Genomic DNA, 22,306 nt, shown 5'->3' with positions numbered 1-22,306 from the left:
TTTATTATGGATCCCCATTAGTTCATGCCAATGCAGCAGCTACTCTTCCTGGGGTTTATTATGGATCCCCATTAGTTCCTGCCAAGGCAGCAGCTACTCTTCCTGGGGTTTATTATGGATCCCCATTAGTTCCTGCCAAGGCAGCAGCTACTCTTCCTGGGGTTTTTTATGGATCCCCATTAGTTCCTGACAAGGCAGCAGCTACTCTTGCTGGGATTTATTATGGATCCTCATTAGTACCTGCCAAGGCAGCAGCTACTCTTCCTGGGGTTTATTATGGATCCCCATTTGTTCCTGCCAAGGCAGCAGCTACTCGTCATGGGGTTTATTATGGATCCCCATTAGTTCATGCCAATGCAGCAGCTACTCTTCCTGAGGTTTATTATGGATCCCCATTAGTTCCTGCCAAGGCAGCAGCTACTCTTCCTGGGGTTTATTATGGATCCCCTTTAGTTCCTGACAAGGCAGCAGCTACTCTTCAAAATTAAAGCAGTTCTAAACAGTTAAAAACATGACATTACATTCACCACAAATTAAGTGTGTGCCCTCTACTCTACAACCACATATTTACAATACAAAATCCATATTTACATGTTTTTCTTTACCTTTATTTTACTAGGCAAGTCAGTTAAGAACAAATTCTTATTTTCAATGACGGCCTAGGAACAGTGGGTTAACTGCCTGTTCAGGGGCAGAACGACAGACCTTGTCAGCTCGTGGATTTGAACTTGCAACCTTTTGATTACTAGTCCAACACTCTAACCACTAGGCTACCCTGCCGCCCCATGTGTGCAATGATGCAGAAAAACTACTCCATGCTTTTGTCACTTCTAGATCAGACTACTGCAATGCTCTACTCTCCGGCTTCCCGGATAAGTACTAAATACACTTCAGTTAGTGCTAAACACGGCTGTTAGAATCTTGACTAGAACCCCAAAATTTGATCATATTACTCCAGTGCTAGCCTCTCTACACTGACTTCCTGTTAAGGCTAGGGCTGACTTACAGCTAAGCTACAAAGCATTTACATGAGCTCGCTGCTACCTATCTCTCCAATTTAGTTTTGCGCCCCCTCGGGTTTGTGCGGTGGAGATCTTCGTGGGCTATACTCAGCTTGTCTCTGGTTAGTAAGTTGGACTGTTGATATCCCTCTAGTGGTGTGGGGGCTATACTCAGCCTTGTCTCAGGGTAGTAGGTTGGACTGTTGATATCCCTCTAGTGGTGTGGGGGCTATACTCAGCCTTGTCTCAGGGTAGTAAGTTGGTGGTCTGTTGATATCCCTCTAGTGGTGTGGGGGCTGTGCTTTGGCAAAGTGGGTGGTGTTATATCCTATATCTTCCTCTCACCCTCCCAGAGGAACTGAGCCCTAGGACCATGCCTCATGACAACTTGGCCTAATAACTCCTAGCTGTCCCCAGTCCACCTGGTCGTGCTGCTGCTCCAGTTTCAACTGTTCTGCCTGCGGCTATGGAACTCTGACCTGTTCACCGGATATGCTACCTTGTCCCGGAACTGCTGTTTTCGACTCTCTCGCTCTCTCTCTCAACCGCACCTGCGGTCTCAACCTCTGAATGGTCGGCTATGAAAAGCCAACTGACATTTACTCCGAGGTACTGACCTGTCGCACCGTCTACAACCCTGCAGGTAATCAATGAACGTTTGAACATCTTGAAGAAAATCTGGCGTTAACTTCTTTGGGGTAGGGGGCAGTATTGGGTAGCTTAGCTTAAAACGTGCCCAAATTAAGCCTCCTGCTACTCAGCCGTAAAAGCTATAATATGCATATAATTAGTAAATTTGGATACACTCTGAAGTTTCTAAAACTGTTTGAATGATGTCTGTGAGTATAACAGAACTCATATGGAAGGCAAAATCCTGAGAAAAAAATCCAACCAGGAAGTGAGAAATCGGAGGTTTGTAGTTTTTCAACTCAGCCCATTGAAGATTGAAGATACAGGGTGACATTAGTTATATTTCACTTCCCAAGGATTCCACTAGATGTCAACAGTATTTTGAACCTGTTTTGAGGATTCTACTCTAAAGGAGGGGCTCATAAGAGCTCTTTGAGTGAGCGTCTGGCAGAGTGCCACAGCCTCGGTCTGGCGCACTCACGTGGAAGGCAGCTACGTTCCACTTCACTTGTACAGACAAAGGAATTGTCCGGTTGGAACATGAATTAAGTTTTATGTTAAAAACATCTTAAAGATTGATTCCATATGTAATTTGGCATGTTTCTACGGGCTGTAACGGAACCTTTTGAACTTTTCGTCCGATGTTCGGCGCGACATGAACACGCTTTTGGATTTGTTTACCAAACGCCCTAACAAAATAAGATATTTGGACATAACTGATGGACATTATTGAACAAATCAAACATTTATGGTGGAACTGGGATTCCTGGGAGTGCATTCTGATGAAGATCATCAAAGATAAGTGAATATTTAAAATGCTATTTCCGAGTAATGTTGACTACCCAATATTTTTGCCTGCTTTGTTGTCTAAAGGCTGTACTCAGATTATTGCATGGTTTGCTTTCTCCAAAGTGTTTTTGAAATCTGACACAGTGGTTGCATCAAGGAGAAGTTTGTCTAAAGTTCCATGTATAATAGCCGTATCTTTATCAATGTTTATTATGAGTATTTCTGTAAATTGATGTGGCTCTGCAATATCACCGCATGTTTTTGTTAAGGGAATTTTTATCAATGATGACTAATTATGTATACATTTCAATCAGGACTGACTATTCCAAATGCTATTATGTACTGTACAAATATGAATTTTCTCTCTTGCTCCCATTCCCAATTGTATATAATATAGTCAGGAGTTTAGAACAGTGCCTTGGTACAAATGAATGAACTATCTCCAGATGGCAGGGACGGACTATCTCTAGACTGTCTAGAATGCTATCTACACTGATGAATTGACCTTGGCTACAGGCGAGGAGGGAAGGCTTGAGAACTATAGGGCCTCTCTACCGGTGTCATGAAGAGATAGACCATTTAGAAAACGCTGACGTCATTTTCAGTTTATAACCTGTGGAAAAATGTGTATATACCAGTACTCTCTTGAATTAAACGCTGTTACCTGACTTTTAAGACCGGGGCTCTGTCCATTCTTATAAAAATATTGGGTCTTACAATCCCTTAGAATGCATTGACAGAGTATTTAATTCTGATTGGGAAACAATACAGAGGAATTTAGAATTCCTTCAACAGTTTTAGAACTACTGAACGTAACGCGCCAATGTAAACTCAGATTTTTATCAAACAAAACATACATGTATTGTGTAACATGAAGTCCTATGAGTGTCATCTGATGAAGATCATCAAAGGTTAGTGATTCATTTAATCTCTTTTTCTGCTTTTTGTGACTCCTCTCTTTGGCTGGAAAAAATGGCTGTGTGTTTCTGTGGCTTGGTGGTGACCTAACATAATCGTTTGTGGTGCTTTCGCTGTAAATCCTTTTTGAAATAAGACAGTGTGGCTGGATTAACGAGAATTTTATCTTTAAAATGGTGTAAAATACTTGTATGCTTGAGGAATTTTAATTATGAGATTTTTGTTGTTTTGAATTTGGCGCCCTGCACTGTCACTGGCTCTTGCGGTAGCAGAACCCCAGTCCTAGACAGGTTAATGGCCATGTACTCTTATAATCTCCACCCAGCAGAGCTACAAGAGGGCTGACCACCCCTCAGAGCCTGGCTCCTCTCTAGGTTTATTCCTAGGTTCCTGCCTTTCTAGGGAGTTTTTCCTAGCCACAGTGCTTCTACACCTGCATTGCTTGCTGTTTGGGGTTTTAGGCTGGGTTTCTGTACAGCACTTTGTGACATCTGCTGATGTAAAAAGGGCTTTATAAATACACTTGATTAATTGATTAAATGTGATTGTATTGTGTGAATATTATGTATGCGTGTCTGTGTTAGTGGTAAAGTGTAAGCGGTTCACCTGTCCCGTCTATCTGCTCCACCTCCAGGATGTCGACTCCCACCAGTACATCCAGAAGGCGTTCAATCCCGTCCACGCTGGCGCCCAGCTCCTGGGCCACGAGCTCCGCAGACAGAGGCTTCTGGGACAACAGCAGGAGGTCAAACACCCCCAACTCACAGGCTGAGAAGATAACCTGATAGGAGGGGCAACAGTCAGGGTAAGGGGTCAGAGGACTCTTGCAGTCTGACAGCATCTTTTGGCGTTTACATAATGTCATTTTGTCAGATCTAAACTACATATCTGTACATTACGTTGTAAATATTTCCAGTGGTTTTGTACCATAGGTCAGGGGATGTCAATCTACATGATAAAGAAATATTATAAAGTCCAACCTTTGAGACTCTGAATCCATTGAAATACTCCAGCAGTTTAAAGGGGTAGTCCAGTTCGCTCTGGGACAGACGTTCTGCCATGATATTGAGTCCTGATGGGGGAGGAGAGGAGAGTGGGATGGAGGGGGACATGAGAGAGAAAGGCATCACAGTGGGGGAGAGAGAAAGGCATCAGAGTGGGAAACAGGAGAGAGAAAGGCATCAGAGTGGGGAACAGGAGAGAGAAAGGCATCAGAGTGGGGGACAGGAGAGAGAAAAGGTATCACAGTGGGGGACAGGAGAGAGAAAAGGTATCACAGTGGGGGACAGGAGAGAGAAGGGCATCACAGTGGGGGACAGGAGAGAGAAGGGCATCACAGTGGGAGAGAGAAGGGCATCACAGTGGGAAACAGGAGAGAGAAAGGCATCACAGTGGGGGACAGGAGAGAGAAGGGTATCACAGTGGGGGACAGGAGAGAGAAGGGCATCACAGTGGGGGACAGGAGAGAGAAGGGCATCACAGTGGGAGAGAGAAGGGCATCACAGTGGGAAACAGGAGAGAGAAAGGCATCACAGTGGGGGACAGGAGAGAGAAGGGTATCACAGTGGGGGACAGGAGAGAGAAGGGCATCACAGTGGGGGACAGGAGAGAGAAGGGCATCGCAGTGGGGGACAGGAGAGAGAAGGGCATCACAGTGGGGGACAGGAGAGAGAAGGGCATCACAGTGGGGGGCAGGAGGGAGAAGGGCATCGCAGTGGGGGACAGGAGAGAGAAGGGCATCGCAGTGGGGGACAGGAGAAAGAAGGGCATCACAGTGGGAGACAGGAGAGAGAAAGGCATCACAGTGGGGGACAGGAGAGAGAAGGGTATCACAGTGGGGGACAGGAGAGAGAAGGGCATCGCAGTGGGGGACAGGAGAGAGAAGGGCATCACAGTGGGGGACAGGAGAGAGAAGGGCATCACAGTGGGGGCAGGAGGGAGAAAGGCATCACAGTGGGGGAGAGAAAGGCACCACAGTGGGGGACAGGAGAGAGAAGGGCATCACAGTGGGGGACAGGAGAGAGAAGGGCATCACAGTGGGGGACAGGAGAGAGAAGGGCATCGCAGTGGGGGACAGGAGAGAGAAGGGCAGCACAGTGGGGGACAGGAGAGAGAAGGGCATCGCAGTGGGGGAGAGGAGAGAGAAGGGCATCACAGTGGGGGACAGGAGAGAGAAGGGCATCACAGTGGGGGACAGGAGAGAGAAGGGCATCGCAGTGGGGGACAGGAGAGAGAAGGACATCGCATTGGGAGAGAGAAGGGCATCGCAGTGGGGGACAGGAGAGAGAAGGACATCGCAGTGGGAGAGAGAAGGGCATCGCAGTGGGGGACAGGAGAGAGAAGGGCATCACAGTGGGGGACAGGAGAGAGAAGGGCATCGCAAGGGGGACAGGAGAGAGAAGGGCATCGCAGTGGGGGACAGGAGAGAGAAGGACATCGCAGTGGGGGACAGGAGAGAGAAAGGCATCACAGTGGGGGACAGGAGAGAGAAAGGCATCACAGTGGGGGACAGGAGAGAGAAGGGCATCGCAGTGGGGGACAGGAGAGAGAAAGGCATCACAGTGGGAGAGAGAAAGGCATCACAGTGGGGGACAGGAGAGAGAAAGGCATCACAGTGGGGGACAGGAGAGAGAAAGGCATCACAGTGGGGGACAGGAGAGAGAAGGGCATCACAGTGGGAGACAGGGGAGAGAAGGGCATCGCAGTGGGAGAGAGAAGGGCATCACAGTGGGGGACAGGAGAGAGAAGGGCATCACAGTGGGAGAGAGAAGGGCATCACAGTGGGGGACAGGAGAGAGAAGGGCATCAGAGTGGGGGACAGGAGAGAGAAAGGCATCAGAGTGGGGGACAGGAGAGAGAAGGGCATCAGAGTGGGGGACAGGAGAGAGAAGGGCATCACAGTTGGGGACAGGAGAGAGAAGGGCATCACAGTGGGAGAGAGAAGGGCATCACAGTGGGTGACAGGAGAGAGAAGGGCATCAGAGTGGGGGACAGGAGAGAGAAAGGCATCAGAGTGGGGGACAGGAGAGAGAAGGGCATCACAGTGGGGGACAGGAGAGAGAAGGGCATTGCAGTGGGGGACAGGAGAGAGAAGGGCATTGCAGTGGGGGACAGGAGAGAGAAGGGCATCACAGTGGGGGACAGGAGAGAGAAGGGCATCACAGTGGGGGACAGGAGAGAGAAGGGCATCGCAGTGGGGGACAGGAGAGAGAAGGGCATTGCAGTGGGGGACAGGAGAGAGAAGGGCATCGCAGTGGGGGAGAGAAGGGCATCGCAGTGGGGGACAGGAGAGAGAAGGGCATCACAGTGGGGGACAGGAGAGAGAAGGGCATCACAGTGGGAGACATGGGAGAGAAGGGCATCGCAGTGGGAGAGAGAAGGGCATCACAGTGGGGGACTGGAGAGAGAAGGGCATTGCAGTGGGGGACAGGAGAGAGAAGGGCATCGCAGTGGGAGAGAGAAGGGCATCACAGTGGGGGACAGGAGAGAGAAGGGCATCGCAGTGGGAGAGAGAAGGGCATCACAGTGGGGGACAGAAGAGAGAAGGGCATCGCAGTGGGGGACAGGAGAGAGAAGGGCATCACAGTGGGGGACAGGAGAGAGAAGCACATCGCATTGGGAGAGAGAAGGGCATCGCAGTGGGGGACAGGAGAGAGAAGGACATCGCAGTGGGGAGAGAGAAGGGCATCACAGTGGGGGACAGGAGAGAGAAAGGCATCAGAGTGGGGGACAGGAGAGAGAAGGGCATCACAGTGGGGGACAGGAGAGAGAAGGGCAATGCAGTGGGGGACAGGAGAGAGAAGGGCATTGCAGTGGGGGACAGGAGAGAGAAGGGCATCGCAGTGGGGGAGAGAAGGGCATCGCAGTGGGGGAGAGAAGGGCATCGCAGTGGGGGACAGGAGAGAGAAGGGCATCACAGTGGGGGACAGGAGAGAGAAGGGCATCGCAGTGGGAGAGAGAAGGGCATCACAGTGGGGGACAGGAGAGAGAAGGGCATTGCAGTGGGGGACAGGAGAGAGAAGGGCATCGCAGTGGGAGAGAGAAGGGCATCACAGTGGGGGACAGGAGAGAGAAGGGCATCGCAGTAGGAGAGAGAAGGGCATCACAGTGGGGGACAGGAGAGAGAAGGGCATCGCAGTGGGGGACAGGAGAGAGAAGGGCATCGCAGTGGGGGACAGGAGAGAGAAGGACATCGCATTGGGAGAGAGAAGGGCATCGCAGTGGGGGACAGGAGAGAGAAGGACATCGCAGTGGGAGAGAGAAGGGCATCGCAGTGGGGGACAGGAGAGAGAAGGGCATCACAGTGGGGGACAGGAGAGAGAAGGGCATCACAGTGGGGGACAGGAGAGAGAAGGGCATCGCAAGGGGGACAGGAGAGAGAAGGACATCGCATTGGGAGAGAGAAGGGCATCGCAGTGGGGGACAGGAGAGAGAAGGACATCGCATTGGGAGAGAGAAGGGCATCGCAGTGGGGGACAGGAGAGAGAAGGACATCGCAGTGGGAGAGAGAAGGGCATCGCAGTGGGGGACAGGAGAGAGAAGGGCATCACAGTGGGGGACAGGAGAGAGAAGGGCATCGCAAGGGGGACAGGAGAGAGAAGGACATCGCATTGGGAGAGAGAAGGGCATCGCAGTGGGGGACAGGAGAGAGAAGGACATCGCAGTGGGAGAGAGAAGGGCATCGCAGTGGGGGACAGGAGAGAGAAGGGCATCACAGTGGGGGACAGGAGAGAGAAGGGCATCGCAAGGGGGACAGGAGAGAGAAGGGCATCGCAGTGGGGGACAGGAGAGAGAAGGACATCGCATTGGGAGAGAGAAGGGCATCGCAGTGGGGGACAGGAGAGAGAAGGGCATCACAGTGGGGGACAGGAGAGAGAAGGGCATCACAGTGGGGGACAGGAGAGAGAAGGGCATCGCAAGGGGGACAGGAGAGAGAAGGGCATCGCAGTGGGGGACAGGAGAGAGAAGGACATCGCAGTGGGGGACAGGAGAGAGAAAGGCATCACAGTGGGGGACAGGAGAGAGAAAGGCATCACATTGGGGGACAGGAGAGAGAAGGGCATCGCAGTGGGGGACAGGAGAGAGAAAGGCATCACAGTGGGAGAGAGAAAGGCATCACAGTGGGGGACAGGAGAGAGAAAGGCATCACAGTGGGGGACAGGAGAGAGAAAGGCATCACAGTGGGGGACAGGAGAGAGAAGGGCATCACAGTGGGAGACAGGGGAGAGAAGGGCATCGCAGTGGGAGAGAGAAGGGCATCACAGTGGGGGACAGGAGAGAGAAGGGCATTGCAGTGGGGGACAGGAGAGAGAAGGGCATCGCAGTGGGAGAGAGAAGGGCATCACAGTGGGGGACAGAAGAGAGAAGGGCATTGCAGTGGGGGACAGGAGAGAGAAGCACATCGCATTGGGAGAGAGAAGGGCATCGCAGTGGGGGACAGGAGAGAGAAGGACATCGCAGTGGGGAGAGAGAAGGGCATCACAGTGGGGGTCAGGAAAGAGAAAGGCATCACAAGTACAGATCCCCCACCCAGTCGAATCGGGGACCCGAACCAGTGACCTCTCGGCTACCGGTTCAAGCTCACAACCGTCAGCCCACCAACCATCCAAGTCTTTACTTCTTGTCAAAAGAGTTTGAAACTGTTTACAGTGCATTTGGAAAGTATTCAAACCCCTTGACTTTATCCATATTTTTTTACGTTTCAGCCTTATTCTAAAATGCATTAAATTGTTTTTCTCCCACATCAATCTACATACAATATCCAATAATGACGAAGAAAAAACATATAAACATTTAAAAATAATGTATAAACATTTTAAAAATATTAAATATCACATTTACTTAAGTATTCAGACTTTACTCAGTACTCTGTTGAAGCACCTTTGGCAGCGATTACAGCCTTGAGTCTTCTTGGGTATGACGCTATAAGCTTGGCACACCTGTATTTGGGGAGTTTCTCCCATTCTTCTCTGCAGATCCTCTGAATCTCTTTCAGGTTGGATGGGGAGCTTTGCTGCTCAGCTATTTTCAGGTCACTCCTGAGACGTTCAATCGGGTTCAAGTCCGGGTTTTCAATCTTGGTTTTATCAGACAAGAGTCTTGATTCTCATGGTCAGAGTCCTTTAGGTGTCTTTGGCAAACTCCAAGCGGGCTGTCATGTGCATTTTACTGAGGAGTGGCTTCTGTCTGGCCACTCTACTATAAAGGCCTGATTGGTGGAGTGCTGCAGATATGGTTGTCCTTCTAGAAGGTTCTTCCATCTCCACAGAGGATCTCTGGAACTCTGTCAGAGTGACCATTGGGTTCTTGGTCCCCTCCCTGACCAAGGCCCTTCTCCCCCGATTGCTCAGTTTGGCTGGGCAGCCAGCTCTAGGAAGAGTCTTGGTGGTTCCAAACTTCTCCATTTAAGAATGATGGAGGCCACTGCGTTCTTGTGGACTTTCAATGCTGCAGAAGATTTTTGGTACCCTTCCCCAGATCTGTGCCTCAACGCAATCCTGTCTCAGAGCTCTACGGGCAATTCCTTCAACGTCTTGGCTTGGTTTTTGCTCTGACATGCACAGGACCTTATATAGACAGGTGTGTGCCTTTTGTTGGATCCTGTGTTTTAAATTATAGCCATTTCCATATATATGATTGAATATTATCTGCTGTTGGCTTGTGTGGATGTATGTATGTGTTATGGAACATAGCTGACTTGAAACATTGTTAAAAGTTTCAAGGCCATGGGCCTTTCTCATGATGGAAAAATACAGAAGACAGGGCACATTCAGAGCATGGGGTTGCAGAACAAGCGGTCTTTTGTTAGATAACAGGAGCCAGGTGCGAGATAACGGTATGGAGCATGAGAGCCTGGATGTTCTTCACAGCAACATTTACATCTATCAACAGAAGCGCCAAGAGGGGACCCGCCTGAGCGCCTGCAATAGGCTGAGCAAGTTTAAACCACGCCCAGCCTCTACTGTGATAGGCCAACAGACGGGTTGGAACTGTCTATCACAGTATAAAGAATACTGTTTACATACATCTTGTCAGTTCTCTGTTCTGCCCTGCGTGGTATTACAGAGAGCCCGTATATACGAAAGTTGCATTTGCATTTGCCAATAAAAAATACATAGTATACAATCAGTGACTCATTGTTATATTTATCCTGATACCAGATTTGAATTTTCGCAACTCTAACACTTTCCAAATCATGTCCAATCAATGTAATTTATCACAGGTGGACTCCAATCAAGTTGTAGAAACATCTCAAGGATGACCAATGGAAACAGGATGCACCTGAGCTCAATTTCAAGTCTCATAGCAAACGATCTGAATACTTACGTAAATAAGTTATTTCAGTAAAAAGTAGACACTTGAAAAACTTTTCTAAAAACCTGTATTCGCTTTGTCATTATGGGGTATTGTGATGTCATTATGGGGTATTGTGATGTCATTATGGGGTATTGTGATGTCATTATGGGGTATTGTGATGTCATTATGGGGTATTGTGTGTAGATGGATGAAAAAAATAAAGGCTGTAACGTAACAAAATGTGGAAAAATTCAAGGGGTCTGAAAACTTTCTGAATATACTGTACAACTAATCTTGTTCTCAGACACTTCCGCCCAAACGCGTGGAAGGTCTGGTGGACCAACACATCAAACTTGGCCTTCATTAGTTTGGGTTAAGTTTAAAATCACATTTTAAAAAGAGAAATTATGGAAATGGGCAGAGTTAAGAAATAATTATGACGTTTTGACTGTGTTAAGGAGTGACGATGACAAATACTTTACTCAGTAAGGTCCTGAGCAGCTCTATAAACACTCTTCCGTGGTGCTCCAGGTTATTAACGAGTTAATTGTTGCATGGTTTAATTCAATCACGTAATCAATCAAAAGTTAGGAAATTGATTTGAAAAAATAGCATGTCGTATAATTTAATCAGTCAGAGACACAACAGTATGTTGCAATGGAGCCCACTTCGCCTGAAATAGCTAAAGAACGTTTCCAGCGCTGCAGAAGCTGTGTTTATTATTGTCCGGGACAATATTGACAGTCCGGAGTTCCAATGCGGCAATTGTTTGCTAGCGGAGGATTATAAAGAATGAGGTAGCTATGCTTAGCAAGCAAATCTCAATTCTGCACGGATTTATGGGGAAAACGCAGATTGTAACTTTCTTGTTCTCAACTCCTGTGGCTGGACGCCGCCCGATAATGGATGTTATTCCGCCTTGTCATCTGTCCCTACCTGAAACTTGCCAGCCAAGGAAGTTGTCAACATCTGCTTCTCATCTTCCTTCCTGTAGTGAAGTAGACGGAGAACATCAAGAAGATTGTTCCAAACAGCTCTGGTCCCATGTCACAAGCTGTGGAAACCGAAGGAAGCAGCATACTGCTAAGTGGACGGGAGTGACTGCGAGAGGTTCAGAGCAGATTGACATAAGGAATAGCTTCGCTGCGCAGGTGCCTGATCTACCTGCGCCTTCATCGCTGGGATTTCCTGTGTCTGCGATGGCAGTGCTGACTGCAACTTCGCTGACTCCAACAGTGGCTTCGTCGTCGAATTCAGCTCCTTTCCCTCTGTCTGGATCTTACAGGGCACTGCCTGCTATGGGATGTCTGGACATATCGCTGGGAGCAGCGGGTATACGCTATCCTGCTTCTCGTGGAAGTGTGAACGGTTCAACAAATTGTGTGAGGGGCAGGAATGGGTGGATTTCTCCATTCCCTTGTGCTATCCAGGAGCACGAGTACAGAACATCAACAAGCTGCTCCCTAACACTATAAACCTGCATCAGGACATCAATAAGCTGCTCCCTAACATTATAAACCTGCATCAGGACATCAATAAGCTGCTCCCTAACATTATAAACCTGCATCAGGACATCAATAAGCTGCTCCCTAACACTATAAACCTGCATCAGGACATCAATAAGCTGCTCCCTAACACTATAAACCTGCATCAGGACATCAATACGCTGCTCCCTAACATTATAAACCTGCATCAGGACATCAATAAGCTGCTCCCTAACACTATAAACCTGCATCAGGACATCAATAAGCTGCTCCTAAACACTATAAACCTGCATCAGGACATCAATAAGCTGCTCCTAAACATTATAAACCTGCATCAGGACATCAATAAGCTGCTCCCTAACACTATAAACCTGCATCAGGACATCAATAAGCTGCTCCCTAACATTATAAACCTGCATCAGGCCATCAATAAGCTGCTCCTAAACATTATAAACCTGCATCAGGACATCAATAAGCTGCTCCCTAACACTATAAACCTGCATCAGGACATCAATACGCTGCTCCCTAACATTATAAACCTGCATCAGGACATCAATAAGCTGCTCCCTAACACTATAAACCTGCATCAGGACATCAATAAGCTGCTCCCTAACATCATAAACCTGCATCAGGTGTTGGGGAATAATCAGAATTAGTTGGTAACATAGGTAAGATGTTTTATATTCATCATATGTTTGTTGTTTTGCCAGCAGCTCTTCGTTTTGCGTCAAGCATTGCGCTGTTTATGACTTCAAGCCTATCAACTCCCGAGATGAGGCTGGTGTAACCGAAGTGAAATGGCTGGCTAGTTAGCGCTCTCTAACTGGAGGGACGGAAGCTATACTGTTACACTTGAAATACTAAAGTGCCTATAAGAACATCCAATAGTCAAAGGTATATGAAATACAAATGGTATAGAGGGAAATAGTCATATAGTAACTACAACCTAAAACTTCTTACCTGGGAATATTGAAGACTCATGTTAAAAGGAACCACCAGCTTTCATATGTTCTCATGTTCTGAGCAAGGAACTGAAACTTTAGCTTTCTTACATAGCACATATTGAACTTTTACATTTGCATTATTTAAACCAAATTGAACATGTTTCATTATTTACTTGAGGCTAAATTGATTTCATTGATGTATTATATTAAGTTAAAATAAGTGTCCATCTTTAATTATATGAGCTCTATCACAACCCTGTGACTCTCAGATCAATTCAGTGTCTATCAATGAATTCTCTGAGAGTCCCTTACACATTTCAACTGAGAACTATTATAGCAAAGACACACAGGATAAGACAGCATCGGCATAATTCATTGTTCAGCTTTGTCTCCTTTCTCAAAAACTCAGAACCATAAACCAATCCTACATATCAACAGGCATATGTCAAATCCATCCTATCTTGACAAGATCACAGAGACACACTGACTGGCACACAGACATTGTGGAGCCAAGAGATACACGCTTGACCTCTCCCCTCTCTCCGGCCCAAGCAACTTAGTCTTAACATAGAACAGATACTGCAACCCCGCCACAGAATTATACAAAAATAACATTCTGATGAGAAGTAACTTACAAACATATGATGAATATAAAACATCTTACCTATGTTACCACGTAATTCTGATTATTCCCCAACACTAATAAGAACTTTTCTTTTTGTGAGACCCTGATTCATGTGAAAGTATGTAAGTTTAATATTCTTCATTCTTCAGGCAGGGTAGCCTAGTGGTTAGAGCATTGGACTGGTACATTTACATTACATTTAAGTCATTTGGCAGACGCTCTTATCCAGAGCGACTTACAAATTGGTGAATTCACCTTATGACATCCAGTGGAACAGCCACTTTACAATAGTGCATCTAAATCATTTAAGGGGGGTGAGAAGGATTACTTTATCCTATCCTAGGTATTCCTTAAAGAGGTGGGGTTTCAGGTGTCTCCGGAAGGTGGTGATTGACTCCGCTGTCCTGGCGTCGTGAGGGAGTTTGTTCCACCATTGGGGGCCAGAGCAGCGAACAGTTTTGACTGGGCTGAGCGGGAACTGTACTTCCTCAGTGGTAGGGAGGCGAGCAGGCCAGAGGTGGATGAACGCAGTGCCCTTGTTTGGGTGTAGGGCCTGATCAGAGCCTGGAGGTACTGCGGTGCCGTTCCCCTCACAGCTCCGCAGGCAAGCACCATGGTCTTGTAGCGGATGCGAGCTTCAACTGGAAGCCAGTGGAGAGAGCGGAGGAGCGGGGTGACGTGAGAGAACTTGGGAAGGTTGAACACCAGACGGGCTGCGGCGTTCTGGATGAGTTGTAGGGGTTTAATGGCACAGGCAGGGAGCCCAGCCAACAGCGAGTTGCAGTAATCCAGACGGGAGATGACAAGTGCCTGGATTAGGACCTGCGCCGCTTCCTGTGTGAGGCAGGGTCGTACTCTGCGGATGTTGTAGAGCATGAACCTACAGGAACGGGCCACCGCCTTGATGTTAGTTGAGAACGACAGGGTGTTGTCCAGGATCACGCCAAGGTTCTTAGCGTCTGGGAGGAGGACACAATGGAGTTGTCAACCGTGATGGCGAGATCATGGAACGGGCAGTCCTTCCCCAGGAGGAAGAGCAGCTCCGTCTTGCCGAGGTTCAGCTTGAGGTGGTGATCCGTCATCCACACTGATATGTCTGCCAGACATGCAGAGATGCGATTCGCCACCTGGTCATCAGAAGGGGGAAAGGAGAAGATTAATTGTGTGTCGTCTGCATAGCAATGATAGGAGAGACCATGTGAGGTTATGACAGAGCCAAGTGACTTGGTGAATAGCAAGAATAGGAGAGGGCCTAGAACAGAGCCCTGGGGGACACCAGTGGTGAGAGCGCGTGGTGAGGAGACAGATTCTCGCCACGCCACCTGGTAGGAGCGACCTGTCAGGTAGGACGCAATCCAAGCGTGGGCCGCGCCGGAGATGCCCAACTCAGAGAGGGTGGAGAGGAGGATCTGATGGTTCACAGTATCGAAGGCAGCCGATAGGTCTAGAACAGGGGTGTCAAAGTCAAATGGACGGAGGGCCAAATAAAAAATTTAACTACAAGCCGAGGGCCGGACTGTTCGAATGTTCATTGAAAAATTTTTAAATGACGCATATAGTCTAGTGAACCTAATTGAACCTACTGAAAACCTAACAAATATATTCCAATATGATCAGATAAATAAAGCAATATTTTCTTATGGCTCTGTCAGTAATCTTTAATTTTCAACAGACACAAAAGACAAATTTCCTTTATTCCTTTCTCTCATCCACAGCCAAGGAATATGCAATGAAATCTTTTCCCTTTTTCACAAGCTGCTCTTTTAGATTGATGGACAACTGGTCTACTCTCTCGGCAATGGTGTTTCTGCTCAGACTCACATTTAAAAAGAGTTGCCTTTTTTCTGGGCAAACTTCGTCACAAACTTTAATCATGCAGTTTTTGATGAAATCCCCTCCGTAAATGGCCGGGCTGATTTAGCGATCTCTTCTGCCAAAATAAAACTGGCCTTGACAGCAGCCTGGCCTTGTGATTTGGCTTTTTTGAACAGAGCCTGTCGAGATTTGAGGCCTCGTTTTAATTCCTCTGCCTTTTGTAGCCTTTGTTCCATGTCCATATTCTTGTTTTTGTCCGCGTGTTTCGTTTCATAATGTCGTCTCAGATTATACTCTTTCAGTACCGCCACACTTTCTCCACACAGAAGACACACAGGTTTTCCAGCTACCTCCGTGAACATATACTCCGACTCCCACCTTGTTTGAAACCCCCGGTTCTCAGTGTCCACCTTCCGTTTTGCCATTTTTGATGGGTATCTGAAAGTTAATTTTACTGTGATGCTGACGACTGCTGTGCCAATAAATATTGAAATGAAGCAGCCTACTGCTCGGTGCGTCACCGTTGCATTGTGGGAAATGTAGTATTGGTGCGTGTAAAAGATCTGCGGGCTGCCGGCTTGCTGCGGTCTGCGGGCCGGTTCTAATAATAAATCAAGATCATCCCAGGGGCCGTAAAAAACCTTCTCGTGGGCCGGATGTGGCCCGCGGGCCTTGACTCTGACATATGTGGTCTAGAAGGATGAGAGCAGAGGAGAGAGAGTTAGCTTTAGCAGTGCGGAGCGCCTCCGTGATACAGAGAAGAGCAGTCTCAGTTGAATGACTAGTCTTGAAACCTGACTGATTTGGATCAAGAAGGTCATTCTGAGAGAGATAGCGGGAGAGCTGGCCAAGGACGGCACGTTCAAGAGTTTTGGAGAGAAAAGAAAGAAGGGATACTGGTCTGTAGTTGTTGACATCGCAGGGATCGAGTGTAGGTTTTTTCAGAAGGGGTGCAACTCTCGCTCTCTTGAAGACGGAAGGGACGTAGCAAGCGGTCAGGGATGAGTTGATGAGCGAGGTGAGGTAAGGGAGAAGGTCTCCGGAAATGGTCTGGAGAAGAGAGGAGGGGATAGGGTCAAGCGGGCAGGTTGTTGGGCGGCCGGCCATCACAAGAAGCGAGATTTCATCTGGAGAGAGAGGGAGAAAGAGGTCAGAGCACAGGGTAGGGCAGTGTGAGCAGAACCAGCGGTGTCGTTTGACTTAGCAAACGAGGATCGGATGTCGTCGACCTTCTTTTCAAAATGGTTGACGAAGTCATCTGCAGAGAGGGAGGAGGGGGGGGAGGAGGATTCAGGAGGGAGGAGAAGGTGGCAAAGAGCTTCCTAGGGTTAGAGGCAGATGCTTGGAATTTAGAGTGGTAGAAAGTGGCTTTAGCAGCAGAGACAGAGGAGGAAAATGTAGAGAGGAGGGAGTGAAAGGATGCCAGGTCCGCAGGGAGGCGAGTTTTCCTCCATTTCCGCTCGGCTGCCCGGAGCCCTGTTCTGTGAGCTCGCAATGAGTCGTCGAGCCACGGAGCGGGAGGGGAGGACCGAGCCGGCCTGGAGGATAGGGGACATAGAGAGTCAAAGGATGCAGAAAGGGAAGAGAGGAGGGTTGAGGAGGCAGAATCAGGAGATAGGTTGGAGAAGGTTTGAGCAGAGGGAAGAGATGATAGGATGGAAGAGGAGAGAGTAGCGGGGGAGAGAGAGCGAAGGTTGGGACGGCGCGATACCATCCGAGTAGGGGCAGTGTGGGAAGTGTTGGATGAGAGCGAGAGGGAAAAGGATACAAGGTAGTGGTCGGAGACTTGGAGGGGAGTTGCAATGAGGTTAGTGGAAGAACAGCATCTAGTAAAGATGAGGTTGAGCGTATTGCCTGCCTTGTGAGTAGGGGGGGAAGGTGAGAGGGTGAGGTCAAAAGAGGAGAGGAGTGGAAAGAAGGAGGCAGAGAGGAATGAGTCAAAGGTAGACGTGGGGAGTCGCCCAGGACTGTGAGAGGTGAGCCGTCCTCAGGAAAGGAGCTTATCAAGGCATCAAGCTCATTGATGAACTCTCCGAGGGAACCTGGAGGGCGATAAATGATAAGGATGTTAAGCTTGAAAGGGCTGGTAACTGTGACAGCATGGAATTCAAAGGAGGCGATAGACAGATGGGTAAGGGGAGAAAGGGAGAATGACCACTTGGGAGAGATGAGGATCCCGGTGCCACCACCCCGCTGACCAGAAGCTCTCGGGGTGTGCGAGAACACGTGGGCGGACGAAGAGAGAGCAGTAGGAGTAGCAGTGTTATCTGTGGTGATCCATGTTTCTGTCAGTGCCAAGAAGTCGAGGGACTGGAGGGAGGCATAGGCTGAGATGAACTCTGCCTTGTTGGCCGCAGATCGGCAGTTCCAGAGGCTACCGGAGACCTGGAACTCCACGTGGGTCGTGCGCGCTGGGACCACCAGATTAGGGTGGCCGCGGCCACGCGGTGTGGAGCGTTTGTATGGTCTGTGCAGAGAGGAGAGAACAGGGATAGATAGACACATAGTTGACAGGCTACAGAAGAGGCTACGCTAATGCAAAGGAGATTGGAATGACAAGTGGACTACACGTCTCGAATGTTCAGAAAGTTAAGCTTACGTAGCAAGAATCTTATTGACTAAAATGATTGAAATGATACAGTACTGCTGGAGTAGGCTAGCTGGCAGTGGCTGCGTTGTTGACTTTGTAGGCTAGCTGGCAGTGGCTGCGTTGTTGACACTACACTAATCAAGTCGTTCCGTTGAGTGTAATAGTTTCTACAGTGCTGCTATTCGGGGCTAGCTGGCTAGCTAGCAGTGTTGATTACGTTACGTTACGTTAAAAGAACGACAATAGCTGGCTAGCTAACCTAGAAAATCGCTCTAGACTACACAATTGTCTTTGATACAAAGACGGCTATGTAGCTAGCTAGCTACGATCAAACAAATCAAACCGTTGTACTGTAATGAAGTGAAATGAAAATGTGATACTACCTGTGGAGCGAAGCGGAATGTTGACCGGGTTGTTGAAGTTCTATTCGGTAGACGTTGGCTAGCTGTTGGCTAGCTAGCTAGCAGTATCTCCTACGTTAAGGACGACAAATAGCTGGCTAGCTAACCTCGGTAAATTAAGATAATCACTCTAAGTCTACACACTCTAAACTACACAATTATCTTGGATACGAAGACAGCAAAGACAACTATGTAGCTAGCTAACACTACACTAATCAAGTCGTTCAGTTGAGTGTAATAGTTTCTACAGTGCTGGTATTCGGTAGACGGTGGACGTTAGCTAGCTGCTGGGCAGATAGCAGTGTAGACTACGTTAGGACGACGAAATACGATAATTACGCAATTATCTTTGATACAAAGACGGCTATGTAGCTAGCTAAGAAGAAATTGCTAAGATTAGACAAATCAAACCGTTGTACTATAATGAAATGTAATGAAAAGTTATACTACCTGCGGACCGAAGTGTAGATGCGACCGCTCGCTCCAACCCGGAAGTTATATAACCGAAAGGTTGCAAGTTCAAATCCCTGAGCTGACAAGGTACAAATCTGTTGTTCTGCCCCTGTACAGGCAGTTAACTCACTGTTCCTAGGCCATCATTGAAAATAAGATTTTGTTCTTAACTGACTTGCCTAGTAAAATAAAAATAAAATATAGTCACTGTGATAGTAAATTTCTGTTTTTTCTATTAATGCCATTGGAATCCGTAATGTTTTGAAAAGGACATCTTTATTTTTGTATTGGAAGGGTAAGAGAGCCGACTTTTATTTAATTCAAGAAACCCATGCCTGTTCCATAGATACTGCGTTTTGGAGGTGTCAATGAGGGAATGATATTTGGTTTTCATTTGGTACTAATCGGTCAGCAGGTGTCGCTATTTTAAATGCAACCTTAAGGGTCATATATTGAGTCAAGAAGCAGATAATACAGGGAGATTGATTATACTATTGGTAGATGTCAACCACGTTCAATTCATTGTAAATACTTATGCTTCCAATAACAAGTCAACTGTATTTTATTTAGAGACATTGAGAGGAAAATAAGTAAAATGATGGATAAATATCCATTGGCCAAAGTCATATGGGGTGGAGATTTTAATACAGTATTACATGATAGATGGCCTCCTAAGGATAGCAATTCTGTTTGTGAGATTAGGAATATATGTTTATTTAACCAGGCAAGTCAGTTAAGAACAAATTCTTATTTTCAATGACGGCCTGGGAACAGTGGGTTAACTGCCTGTTCAGGGGCAGAACAACAGATTTGTACCTTGTCAGCTCAGGGTTTTGAACTTGCAACCTTTCGGTTACCAGTCCAATGCTCTAACCACTAGGCTACCCTGCCTGAAGAATAAAGAATATTAAATTTATATACTTTCACATGAATCAGGGTCTCACAAAAAGAAAAGTTCTTATTAGTGTTGGGGAATAATCAGAATTACGTGGTAACATAGGTAAGATGTTTTATATTCATCATATGTTTGTAAGTTACTTCTCATCAGAATGTTATTTTTGTATAATTCTGTGGCGGGGTTGCAGTATCTGTTCTATGTCAAGACTAAGTTGCTTGGGCCGGAGAGAGGGGAGAGGTCAAGCGTGTATCTCTTGGCTCCACAATTTCTGTGTTTAAATTTAAACTATGTCAACTGGCTGATGATACCACCATATTTTTAGGAGACAGCAATGAGGTTTCTAAAGCAGTTTCCTGTATTGAAGACTTTTCCTTCGTTTCGGGTTGGAAAATTAACATCAATAAGTCAGTCTTATTTCCACTCAAGGATTGTGTTTTACAGGAAGTATATGGTATCCCAATTAAAGATAAGGTTACTTATCTTGGAATTGTTATATGCAAGGATGAAAAACAAAGGAGTGAATTGAACTTTATTGAGAAAACAAAGAAGAAATTGAACCTCTGGTTGATGAGAGATATTTTGTTACACGGTCGGGTTTTATTATCCAAAGCTGAAGGGTTATCCAGATTGGTTTGTCTCGTTATCACTTGACTTACCCCCTAGAATTGTAAGGGACTTTGATAAGATTCTTTATCATTTTATTTGGAGGAACAAGCCTCACTATCTACGAAAATATATTCTCACTAATACCCAAGAACAAGGAGGTCTTGAGGTTCTACATTTCAATACTCTAAATAATACTTTGAAAATAAATTTGATTCTGAAGTATGTTAAGAACCAGAACAGTATTTGGAATGTCTTCCCTAAGTATTTATTTGACTCTGTTGGTAGTTTAGAATTTTTGCTTTGATGTAATTTTGATATTAAAAGAATCCCAGTAAAGTTGGCCAATTTCCATAAGCAGGCAATTTTAGCTTGGATGTTAGTGTATAAGCACAATTTTCCCCTCACAGATACTTTTTATGGAACAACAAAGATATACAATTTAAAAATAAAGTCTCTTTTTTTCGTAACTGATTTGAGAACTGGTTTTGGTTGGTCAGTTACTGAATAAGGATGGATATCTACTCTCATATGGGGAATTTCTTGATAAGTTTAAAATTCCAATAACCCCGAAAGAATTTGCAATTTTTTTTGATGCGATTCCAAGGGGGGTTGTATCTCTTTTAAATTCCTCTGTGGTTGATGTACGTAACATAGATTTACATGAAAATATATTAATTGGCAAAATTAACATCAAAGATAAAAAATAGTAATTAACAGATTAGGAATATTGTTTGTGATACTACAATTCACTCAGCAAGATTATTTTGGTCAAATATCTATGGTGATATACAATGGGGGAAAGCATGGAAAATTGCTAACAAATATTGTATCAGTAACAAAGTAAAGGAAGTTTCATTAAAATGTAGAACTTAGAATTTATCCTGTGAAACATGTTTTGGAAAGATTCAAGCTGAATATTGAATATATCTGTGATTTATGTGGAATGGAGAAGGAGATCATTTTGCATTTGTTTATTGCCTGTATTTAGAGTAGAATGTTCTGGATTGACATACAGAATTTTGTTACGAAAAAAAATAGGACCGGTTGTACTATCTAATGGTTTTGATATGATTTATTTCAGAAATTCTGACATAATTAAAGATGTAGTATATTTAATTCACCTGCTAATAATATTAGGTACATTTCATATTCACAAATGCAAATGTTCTAATTCAAAACCTAACTTTTTTCACTTTATAAATGAGTTTAAACAATATGGCATCACTTTAACTAAAATGAAAAACAAAAAGGCAATTAAAACTTGTTGTATTATTAATGAATATGATTTGTTTGTCCTGGCAATGTAATTAGTTTGTTTGTATGTTTGTTTGCATGTGACTATTCCTCTTTTTTGGTTGATATTTGTTCAAATTAAATTAAAATATATATAAAAAAGAGCAAGCCTGCTTCTCTCCTATAGCATTTACTGGGATTTCACCAGAAGAGGATAGCGGAGATGCCTTGCACAGCCTATTACGCACAGGAACAGCTGGAAGAGGGAGGCTGTAGAAATGTTTAGCCGAAGTAAAAGGATAAATAAAATACTATTAGACAGTACATTCGCTAAATATTATGGCTATACATATGTATATGTTAAAATACAGGAAAAAAGTTTTCAGGTTATGAAATGGCTGATATGTGTTCCTCCAGCCTGCGACTGTCATAACTGTTTAATTAAAAATAAATGTGCCAACTCTGGTCTTGGAACGTGCGTTCTACCCAACAGCTCGCAGACACAATGCGGGTAAACTGTGCAGGTCGGCCAGTCTACATGATGAGATTATTATGGATACAAGAGAGAATATATTTATTTGTCAAACGGCAGTCAAGCATCGATCATCATGTCACCATAATAA

At 46.0% G+C, this 22,306-nt stretch overlaps 1 protein-coding gene across 2 annotated transcripts in view; it reads right to left on the bottom strand.

Annotated features, from left to right (window-relative positions):
* The window catches only part of asmt2 (acetylserotonin O-methyltransferase 2), a 59,884-nt gene that overhangs the window by 35,943 nt on the left and 1,635 nt on the right, over window positions 1–22,306 (bottom strand). The window contains exons 1-3 of one of the 2 annotated variants that reach the window (XM_064953106.1): window positions 11,571–11,688; window positions 4,319–4,410; window positions 3,945–4,119 (exon numbers count right to left, since the gene is read on the bottom strand). In XM_064953106.1, the coding sequence (XP_064809178.1) occupies window positions 3,945–4,119; window positions 4,319–4,399 (256 nt within the window). In that variant the 5' untranslated portion in view covers window positions 4,400–4,410; window positions 11,571–11,688. Of the gene's footprint in view, window positions 1–3,944; window positions 4,120–4,318; window positions 4,411–11,570; window positions 11,689–22,306 lie in introns of those variants that run through there. The other variant, XM_064953105.1, reaches the window with a different exon arrangement.

Source organism: Oncorhynchus masou, chromosome 32 (assembly GCF_036934945.1).
Source record: "Oncorhynchus masou masou isolate Uvic2021 chromosome 32, UVic_Omas_1.1, whole genome shotgun sequence".
Lineage (NCBI taxonomy): Eukaryota > Metazoa > Chordata > Actinopteri > Salmoniformes > Salmonidae > Oncorhynchus > Oncorhynchus masou.
The sequence above is the reverse complement of the archived record's forward strand: the minus strand, read 5'-3'. Positions and strand labels throughout refer to the sequence as shown.